We start from the raw sequence: 11505 nt of genomic DNA, 5'->3' as shown, positions 1-11505 counted from the left end.
TATACCATACCATACCATACCAACTTTACTTATAAAGCCCTTTAAAAACAACCACAGTTGAAAAACAAAGGGCTGTACACCACAAAGAAATGGAGGCAAAGGACAGACTAAAAAATAACATTTAAAACAGAAATAAAAATACACAATTAAAAAGCAAATATAAATTACCCTAAGAACAGTTTGTTAGATAAAAACAGTTTAAAAGTTAAAAACAGTTCAAAAAGTTAAAAGGTAAAAACAGTTCAAAGTCTCATGCTGGGTTAAAAGCCAGTGAATAAAAATGGGTTTTAAGAAGGGTCTTAAAAATAGCCAAAGAAGGGGCCTGTCTCACATGGAGAGGGAGATCGTTCCAGAGTTTATATTGCATAAAGGTCTGGGTACATACATATAAAACAATCACAACACAATCATCATATTACAAAAGAGAGTAATAAAGAGCATTAATAAAATGGATTATAGAGACCCAACAAATTATTCATAAAATCACATATTTTAAAATTGTATAAAAGACAACTGTTCAAATTATGTATAAAGTAAATAATAATATGCTTCCTGAAGTGGTCCAGAAGATGTTTCAGATGTGAACCAGTACATATGTATATCACATAAAGGTGCTAATCTATGGGATCATTAACAATTAGAAATACAAATATGTAATACTTCAATACTTCAAAACACCTATAAAAAACCCACTATTATGAATAAGTCTAAAATTGTATTATGAATATATATACGTATAAGTAAAATATGTATTGTACTGTTTAGTCAAATTGTTTTGTTAAATGTTTAATAAAAGTACACAATGTTGCATATTAATGCATGTACTTGACTGAAAAAAAGCACTATCATAAAATATATAATCTATAAATGTAGAAGCATATTAAAAAGATTGTTACACAAACAACAATGTCACACATGTTATATGTGCTGATGTTGTTAGAAAGTCAAATCCTGCAGTTTCATTTGCTGCTGCTGTTCTCACCAGCACACTTGTGTTTCTTACACTGGTACTTATATGAGAATCTTTCACCACACACACTGCAACTCAACACTTTCTCTCCTGGATGTGTTCTCATGTGTGCTACAAGGTTCGATCGGTCACAAAAGCTTTTGTTGCAGATTGAACAGGAATGTGATTTTTCGCCAGTGTGTGTTCTCTTGTGTCTTTTCAAACAACGACTTTGTGTAAAACCTTTACCACAAGTTGAACAGGAAAAAGGTTTTTCACCAGTGTGTGTTCTCATGTGCACTTCCAAATGTTCCTTCCTTGTAAAAGATAAGCCACAGATAGAACAAAAAAAAGGTTTCTCACCAGTGTGTGTTCTCATGTGTGCTTTCAAATAGCGACTTTCTACAAAACCTTTACCACAGGTTGAACAGATAAAACGTTTTTCTTCGGTATGTATTCTCATGTGCACTTTCAAATTGTTGCTTAGAACAAAACCTTTACCACAGATTGAACAGATAAAAGTTTTTTCTCCGGTGTGTCTTCTTCTGTGTTTCACCAAACATGAACTTTGTGCAAAACCTTTACCACAGATTGAACAAGAAAAAGGTTTTTCACCAGTGTGTCTTCTCATGTGTACTTTCAAATTGTGACTTTCTACAAAACCTTTACCACAGAGTGAACAGATAAAAGGTTTTTCTCCGGTGTGTGTTCTCATGTGTACTTTCAGATGACTATGGTATTTAAAAGTTTTGTCACAGTGAGAACATGTGAAGTGTGTGTTGTCAGTGTGACATGTCTTATCATCTTTAGAGTCTTCATCATCAGTGTCAGGAGAGTGTGACGTTGTGTCCTCACTATCTGATAGTGGAGCTAAGAGCTTGTCTGCTTGTGATCCTCCACAGTGGTCTCCATCAGCTTCTGTTGTCATGTGTTGTGTTGAGCTGCTGCTCTTCTCCTCACGTTCACCTTTGACCTCATCATCTTCACTCTTCACAGGGACACCAGTCACTGGGAACTCCTCCAACCATTTAGGCTGACTGATGCTGTGTTCCTCCTCTTCCTCTTTAATGTGCAGCGGCTCTTGGTCCTCCTCTTCCTCTTTAAAGTAGGGGTTCAGTGGGTCCTCCTTTTCCTTTTTAATGTAAGGGGTCAGCGGATTCTCTTGAACCTTAAAGTGAGGGGTCAGTGGGTCCTCCTCTTCATTTTTGCTGTGTAAGATCAGTGGGTCCGCCACTTGACCTTTAATGTGAAGGGACAGTTTAACACTATGGGTCTTTGGCGTCTCGTCCTCCTCTTTAACGTGATGGGAATGTGGTAAAGCTTCTTCCTCCTTAATGTGGGGGGGCTGTGGCTCTTCTTCTTGCTCACGAGCAAGATGTTCTTCTTCGACATCTGCGGGACAGGAGGAAACAAACATTCTTTAGAAAAGTCCAGCTTTGCTCAGTCACATGAGACATTGTCCTGCACCAACATATGATCTCACAATCTCATCAGTTTCCCCTCACAGCAGTCAGGGTACTTCCAGCTGACACATGAAGAAGACCTTCAGGGGAATGCCTTCCCAGGCCAACGTCCAATCCCCCTTATTCATATAAAAACATCCTAAAAGTCATTCCTGCAAACCTTAATGGTAGACGCCATACTAGTGTGCTGTTCTCCCTCTGAATAAGTCATACACACACAGGAAATAATGTACCACATGCCAGCCTCCACGCAGTAGTACAATATCGATCAAAATTAAAGCTGCAAGCAGCGATGGACGGGACCGACTTTTGCTGGTGTTTCCTGCCTTTGCCCATTCAACATGTCTTTACCTGCACATTACCTACCTTCCCTGCATCCTGGGGACACACTGGTGCTTCTTTTTTTCACCCATACAACATATCTATGTAATCATGTAGTTTAACCTTCTCTGCATAGTAAGGTCACGCTGGTACTTCCTGCCTGTACCCATTCAACCTATTTTCACCCGCACATTATCTACCTTCTCTGCATATTGGAGTCACACTTGTGCTTTCTGCCTGTACCCAGTCAACATATCTTTACCCGCACATTACCTACCTTGTCTGCATTGTGTGGTCACGCTGGGGCTTCCTGCTTTTAAGCGGCCATCTTGAGACGGCAGCAGCGCAGCAGCATCAGCGCAGCGGTTCTTTGAAGGCTTGTAAAATCAAAACCGGAGCAGTTACGAAAACTCTTTCATCAACTTTTAATCAGAAGGGTTCAATCTCTCTCCTGTGCTAGTTTGAAGCCGACACGACAAACGCGCTCAGAGGAGATAATGTTTAAAAAAAAGGTGACTGTTTTGACCCCACTTTTGTTTTGAAGGGGGAATTGCAAACTTCCTGTTGATTTTTGCTGGGGGTTGTCAATCTATGAAATGTAGGTGTAAGTGAGACCTACATAGAGGTTTTTGTTTTATGTGTCTCTACGACATTCCTACCGGAAGTTATAAGCAGTTTCGTCTGTGTTTTCCCTAGAAGCAATTTTGTCTGTGTTTTATTCCTAGGGGGCGCTAGAGCGCAATTTTGAGTTTTCGGGTTTGATTTTTTTTATTAGATCGCAATTTCCACCAGTCCTGATGTGTGTGTCCAGTTTGGTGAGTTTTGAAACATGTTAAAGGGGTCAAATTACAGCTCAAAGAGGCAAAAATGACTGTTTTTACGAAATGTTTGTTTTAAAGGGGGAATTGCCAACTTCTTGTTGATTTTTGCTGAAGGATGATAGTGTATGAAACCTAGGTCTAAGTCAGACCTACATAGAGGTTTTTGTTTTATGTCTCTACGACATTCCCACCGGAAGTTACAAGCAGTTTTGTCTGTGTTTTCTTCCTAGGAGCAGTTTTGTCTGTGTTTTATTCCTAGGGGGCGCTAGAGCGCAATTTTGAGTTTTCGGGTTTGATTTTTTTTTATTAAATCGCAATTTCCGCCAGTCCTGATGTGTGTGTCCAGTTTGGTGAGTTTTGAAACATGTTAAGGGGGTCAAATTACAGCTCAAAGAGGCAACAATGACTGTTTTTACAAAATGTTTGTTTTAAAGGGGGAATTGCCAACTTCCTGTTGATTTTTGCTGAAGGATGATAGTGTATGAAACCTAGGTCTAAGTCAGACCTACATAGAGGTTTTTGTTTTATGTATCTACGATATTCCCACTGGAAGTTACAGGCCGTTTTGTCTGTGTTTTTTCCTAGGGGGCGCTAGAGCGTGATTTTGAGTTTTAGGGTTTGGTTTTAGTCCTGATGATTGTGTCAAATATGGTGAGTTTTTAAGCATGTTAAGGGGGTCAAATTAAAGCTCAAAAAGGCGGCGGTATAATAAAGAATAATAATAAAACCAAATTTAATAGGGTCCTCTGTCCCAAAGGGACATTGCGGTCCCTAATAATGGTGATTATTACTTTTGCCATAATAGTCCAGCCCTAACTGTACCCTTTTTAAACAACAGAGGGTGTAAAACACAATCTATTCTACATGTTTCATTAACTCTACTTTATCTTTCATGCATCTAAAGGATATAAATATTAATCTATGATTTGTCTTTTTCCATCCATCCATTTTTTCCCCTCTTGTCCCTTTTGGTGTGACAGGGGGGCGGAAGGCAAAGTACACCCTTGAAAATTCCATAAATCCTTTAAACTATTTTTTAAATGTTATCCTAATTAAAAATGTATCCTCCGGTTTGTGGCTATTATAAGGCACATTTCCAGAGGATATGCATTTTTACAGCATGTTTTAAAGAGATAGCATTTAAAAAATGACTTCTGGGTATATTAGATTGATCAACTAATTCTTATTAAGGGGGATTAGTGAGCGGAATAGAGGTGCTCCCATTGACTTCATTGTTAGAATTAGGGTACTGTATTTTCCGCACTATAAGGCGCACCTAAAAACCACAAATTTTCTCAAAAGCTGACAGTGCGCCTTATAACCCGGTGCGCTTTATATATGGATTAATATTAAGATTCATTTTCATAAAGTTTCGGTCTCGCAACTTCGGTAAACAGCCGCCATCTTTTTTCCCGGTAGAACAGGAAGCGCTTCTTCTTCTACGCAAGCAACCGCCAAGGTAAGCACCCGCCCCCATAGAACAGGAAGCGCTTCTTCTTCTACTGTAAGCAACCACCCGCCCGCGTAGAAGAAGAAAAAGCGCGCGGATATTACCGTACGTTTCATTTCTTATGTGTGTTTACATCTGTAAAGACCACAAAATGGCTCCTACTAAGCGACAGGGATCCGGTTCATGAAAAGACGCAATCTCTCCATCCGCACACGGATTACTATTTCACAGCAACTGATATTCCTGTGAACCGCACTGTGGATACAACGGGAGCACGTACGGTGAATATTCGCACCACAGGGAATGAGAAGTCATCCTTCACTGTGGTTCTAGCTAGCCATGCTAATGGCCAGAAACTTCCACCCATGGTGATATTCAAAAGGAAGACCTTGCCAAAAGAGACCTTTCCAGCCGGCGTCATCATAAAAGCTAACTCGAAGGGATGGATGAAGAAAAGATGAGCGAGTGGTTAAGGTAAGTTTAAGTTTACGCGAAGAGGCCGGGTGGCTTTTTTCACGCAGCTCTGTCCATGTTGATATACGACTCCATGCGCGCCCACATCACGCTGGTTTTAATATATTATTAAAGTTTGACTGACCTATTTGACTGTTTTTTTGACATTCCTTTAGCGCAGTTAGATGCGGCTTACAACACGGGGCGCGGCTTATAGGTGGACAAAGTTTTGAAATATGCCGTTCATTGAAGGCGCGGCTTATAACCCAGGGCGCCTTATGGTGCGGAAAATACGGTAGTTAAGATTTTGCTAATGTTTGTTTACGACTTAGAATGCATAAAAATTAAAAACATGTTATTGTCTCACATAAGGATTGTGAATGATAGGCAAAGTAAAATAAATCAGATCCCCTTTGATAATTTTTCTACAAACCCCGTTTCCATATGAGTTGGGAAATTGTGTTAGATGTAAATATAAACGGAATACAATGATTTGCAAATCCTTTTCAACCCATATTCAGTTGAATATGCTACAAAGACAACATATTTGATGTTCAAACTCATAAACTTTATTTTTTTTGCAAATAATCATTAACTTTAGAATTTGATGCCAGCGACACGTGACAAAGAAGTTGGGAAAGGTGGCAATAAATACTGATAAAGTTGAGGAATGCTCATCAAACACTTATTTGGAACATCCCACAGGTGAACAGGCAAATTGGGAACAGGTGGGTGCCATGATTGGGTATACAAATAGATTCCATGACATGCTCAGTCATTCACAAACAAGGATGGGGCGAGGGTCACCACTTTGTCAACAAATGCGTGAGCAAATTGTTGAACAGTTTAAGAAAAACCTTTCTCAACCAGCTATTGCAAGGAATTTAGGGATTTCACCATCTACGCTCCGTAATATCATCAAAGGGTTCAGAAAATCTGGAGAAATCACTGCACGTAAGCAGCTAAGCCCGGGACCTTCGATCCCTCAGGCTGTACTGCATCAACAAGCGACATCGGTGTGTAAAGGATATCACCACATGGGCTCAGGAACACTTCAGAAACCCACTGTCAGTAACTACAGTTGGTCGCTACATCTGTAAGTGCAAGTTAAAACTCTCCTATGCGAGATGAAAACTGTTTATCAACAACACCCAGAAACGCCGTCGGCTTCGCTGGGCCTGAGCTCATCTAAGATGGACTGATAGAGAGTGGAAAAGTGTTCTGTGGTCTGACGAGTCCACATTTGAAATTGTTTTTGGAAACTGTGGACGTCGTGTCCTCCGGACCAAAGAGGAAAAGAACCATCCGGATTGTTATAGACGCAAAGTTGAAAAGGCAGCATGTGTGATGGTATGGGGGTGTATTAGTGCCCAAGACATGGGTAACTTACACATCTGTGAAGGCGCCATTAATGCTGAAAGGTACATACAGGTTTTGGAGCAACATATGTTGCCATCCAAGCAACGTTACCATGGACGCCCCTGCTTATTTCAGCAAGACAATGCCAAGCCACGTGTTACATCAACGTGGCTTCATAGTAAAAGAGTGCGAGTACTAGACTGGCCTGCCTGTAGTCCAGACCTGTCTCCCATGGAAAGTGTGTGGCGCATTATGAAGCCTAAAATAGCACAACGGAGACCCCCGGACTGTTGAACAACTTAAGCTGTACATCAAGCAAGAATGGGAAAGAATTCCACCTGAGAAGCTTAAAATATGTGTCTCCTCAGTTCCCAACGTTTACTGAGTGTTGTTAAAAGGAAAGGCCATGTAACACGGTGGTGAACATGCCCTTTCCCAACTACTTTGGCACGTGTTGCAGCCATGAAATTGTAAGTTAATTATTATTTGCAAAAAAAATAGATAAAGTTTATGAGTTTGAACATCAAATATGTTGTCTTTGTAGTGCATTCAATTGAATATGGGTTGAAAATGATTTGCAAATCATTGTATTCCGTTTATATTTACATCTAACACAATTTCCCAACTCATATGGAAACGGGGGTTGTACATCCTGTGAACGGGCTGATGCTGTGGTGAAAGTGAGAAAATAAATACATGTCGGGAAAATGCAAATTTCAGCAAAAATGGCTGGCAAACTTTTTAAAACCTGGTTAAAGATTGTTGGCGGTAAACCCAGAGAGGCATGTGTATGTTGTAAAAATGATGTTAGAATTAGCTTTATTATTTGGGTTTAGGAGACTCCGTCATGGGGCCCGCCCCCGGCCCAGCTCTGACTTGTTCCACCACTGGCCATTGTGATTATATTATATATTCCAAATGTCATTTTCTTGTTATTAGTCAAATATAAAGTTAGTAAAGATGTGAGAGTAAGAAGTCAACAAACCTGTTCTGTGTAACACAACTTGATGTTTCTTGAAAACAGCGTCCAGTAGTTGATGTTGTCGCTCCTTCTCCTCTTTTGTCGGACAAAGTTCCTCCTCGTACTTTGCTATCGTTCTTTCGCACATTTTCCCACAATCACAACACTTTACACTCACATTTGATCTCTACTTAGCGATGTGTTGATAACGTCCGCGTCTCTTTGTTAGCAGCTAACAAGCTAAGCTAACTAGCAAGCTAAGCTAACTAAGATAGCACGAGAAGTGGCACGGTGCTTCGAGACGACTTTATCCTGAAATAAAGAATCAAAGATGTATTTTATACGACGTAAATATTTCAAACTGGATAAGAAATAATAAGACTGACTTATTAGCGTCTTGCTCGCTTCTTTTTCCGTCGATGTGCTTTCACGACAGTTAGCACACTTGACGTTACAAGGCAGGACTGCTCTGTTCTGCCGTCTTCCGTTTACGCCGGAAGCTGGGAATGACGTCACAGCCGAGTGGACGAAGATATTGCCTGCTGTCACTGTTACCATGCTTTTCTTTTCTGTAATATTTATTTGAATAAAAATGTGATATACAAGAGTGTCTTGTTTAAAAATAAATAAATGGAAAGTATATCAAACAAACCTTTAATGATGGGGTTCAGTGGCGCCCCCGTGCGACATTCATTGCAACGACAAGAGTGAAAGTGGTAGAAATTGTAGCGATATTACTGCCTGATTTCTTTAAATCTACCCTTCCACGTGTTTTTATTGTTTTTCCCTTTTACTCCGAGATAATCTATTTTTGTACAAAACATGAATAAAACATTCAAATATCACAGAACGTGATGTCGCAAGAGCTCTGTCATAAAACAAATTGCAGGTCCAGGAAGTGACGTAATCTTCGCGCATGCGTGGATCGATCGTGTCGTGTATTTCATTTTTTTTTAAAGTGTGAATCATTTGCTCTCATACACAAAAGACTCTTTCTTAAAGTGAAATCCAAATTCTCACATTGTGTTCATGATTTCAATTTACATTGTGGACGGCGTGGCGAAAGTTGGGAGAGTGACTGTGCCCATACTTGCCAACCTTGAGACCTCCGATTTCGGGAGGTGGGGGAGGGTGGGGGGGGGGGGGGGGGGGCGTGGTTAAGAGGTGAGGAGTATATTTACAGCTAGAATTCACCAAGTCAAGTATTTCATATATATAAGAAATACTTGACTTTCAGTGAATTCTAGCTATATATATATATATATATATATATATATATATATATATATATATATATATATATATATATATATATATATATATATATATAAATGATAATTAAATGATAAATGGGTTATACTTGTATAGCGCCTCCACACTACAACCATCCGTTTCAATACATGCGTAATCTGTTGAATCGCTTAAGCCGCTGAAATCCGAGTCTGAATCCGAGCTAATGTCGCTATAGCTTGCTGTTCTATGCGCCATGTTTGTTTGTGTTGGCATCACTATGTGACGTCACAGGAAAATGGACGGGTGTATATAACGATGGTTAAAATCAGGCACTTTGAAGCTTTTTTTAGGGATATTGCGTGATGGGTAAAATTTTGAAAAAACTTTGAAAAATATAATAAGCCCCTGGGAACTGATTTTTAATGGTTTTAACCATTCTGAAATTGTGATAATGTTCCCCTTTAATGATCTTGACCATTTTCCCTATATCTACTGGGTGGTGTGATCAATACCAACATGTACAGTAACGGCCACAAACACTTGCACTTTGTCAGCAAACTTCTTGTAAAAAAGAAAATAAAAGAAGAATGTTGCTGAGCTAATGCCCCGCCTATCCTCCCCCGAGCCACTAACGACTTCATCTGGGACACAAAAGGACAAGACAAAAAGTGAAAGACAGCTTTAAGGACTTCAACACAAAATGTATGCATCCTTTCTAACGGCCACTAGGGGGCAGTAGAGGTAATAATTCCAGCAAGGTTTTACAAAGTGTTTTACAAGGTGTGACTCAAATTGCCTACCTGGTCTGTGTGACTACACTCTGGCAACCCATGTTGTCTGATATAGTCCTCAAACATACATGTTGCTACTGTAAAGGCACGCTGGAAAAGGTTGACATAGCGTGTAAAGTAGTCCCTAACCACAAGTACACACCTGTTGCCCTGAGATGTAACAGGTAACTCAGTAATATTCATAGCGGCAGATCCTATCATGTTGAAATGTACCATCTTTATCTTTCATGATGGTCACTGCGGTTAAGCGGCTTGGATCAAGCGTCCAGTCAATGTTTGGCTTTACCGTGTCTAATTTCACATTTCACTTTCCTTTTCTTGGATGCTTTGCCACCAGAAGATTCAGCCTCATGCTTTCCCCCTCCTCCCACTTTTAGTACTTTGGTCACAGCGAGTCAATCACACGACTTGTTTCAGCTTTAGTTTTTACTTCCTGATCCAACCCTGGCTTGGAATCTAACCCTGGCTTGGAATCTAACCTATGCAAGGCAGAACTGCCAAATGTGGCTGACTATCACAAACAGAAATAAAACTATAAAATGTGTGAAGTCAGCACAAAGCGTCAGATGGACAGAACAAATGTGCCAAGAGCCAAGGTCAAAGTTTTCTTCTGCTTGGAGACGACACATATGTAACATTAACATACACACCTTGATGAGTTACCCACTAGATTTCTAAAGTCTGTTCTGAGCAGTTTGTCCTTCATGTAGTTAACGTCTCACTTCAGACATTTCCAAAGGCCTTAAAGGGGCTGTTAGCAACATTTACACAGATGTCTAGAGGGCGCTAACTTTCCAATTTATTTCACACAGCATATCCCTCCTTCTTTCGGCTTCTAGGACGTAATGATGTAACTACATACGTACGTAACACATGCATTAGCTTTGGGTGTTTTTAGCTAATAATAGCGATTTGGATAGTTAGCGTTAGCTGTCATTGAATGTAAATCTTATGTAAACAATAACATGATTGCAAATTATATGTTGCCTCTCTTGGACTGCTTTTGTACGTGTGCACCTGCCTCTGCATGTACGTGTTGACGAGACAGGGTGAGTGACCGCCGTAAACCTCAATAATTTTATACGGACTGGTAAACATGTTTATTATACAACCTTAGTAATTGTAAAAGTAATAGTCTTTATGCCACAACAACGATGTGCCCATATCAAACCTGCCATTTTTGGGCAAAGTCCTGAAAAAAGGTGTCTCCCAAAATCTGGTGATGTGCAATACCACTGATTTTTACTCAGATCCGATGCCGAGTAAAATCCAGGCCGGTATCGGCAATACGGGTTCGATACTAATGCTTTGCGCAAATGTACTTAATGGGTCTGGTAATGTTTGAATCAGCCGTATTGAAATTTCAGTATGGATCCGTACATCACTACCAACAGCTTGGTGACTTTTAACAAATGTGTTTGATCCTTTCCAATCAGGGTTTAGGTCTCACCACAGCACTGAAACAGATAATAATCAGAATAATAATCAGTGAGCTGTTTTAGTCAGCTGCTGATGTTGAGAAACAAAAAACTACTCAATTTAACAGTTCTCAGATTAGAAAAGTCCAACAACATAATAATACAAACAGACACAGGTTGACAAACATGTTTACTGTGTCTTTTCTGACCTTGAAATAAAACCAGTTTTAATAGTTTATGTCTCACTGACATGTCCATTTTTCTTATGTTGTCGGTCTGAGCAATA

At 39.8% G+C, this 11505-nt stretch overlaps 1 protein-coding gene across 1 annotated transcript in view; it reads right to left on the bottom strand.

The window, feature by feature from the left end:
* Window positions 1-8252, bottom strand: part of LOC133575721 (uncharacterized) — a 29057-nt gene extending 20805 nt beyond the window's left edge. Inside the window, exons 1-2 of the mRNA XM_072912131.1 lie at window positions 7802-8252; window positions 975-2341 (exon numbers count right to left, since the gene is read on the bottom strand). Of these exons, the coding sequence (XP_072768232.1) occupies window positions 975-2341; window positions 7802-7925 (1491 nt within the window). The 5' untranslated portion in view covers window positions 7926-8252. The remainder of the gene's footprint in view (window positions 1-974; window positions 2342-7801) is intronic.
* Window positions 8253-11505: the final 3253 nt, after the last annotated feature.

Source organism: Nerophis lumbriciformis, linkage group LG33 (assembly GCF_033978685.3).
Source record: "Nerophis lumbriciformis linkage group LG33, RoL_Nlum_v2.1, whole genome shotgun sequence".
NCBI lineage: Eukaryota > Metazoa > Chordata > Actinopteri > Syngnathiformes > Syngnathidae > Nerophis > Nerophis lumbriciformis.
This window is presented reverse-complemented; position numbering and strand designations above follow the sequence as displayed.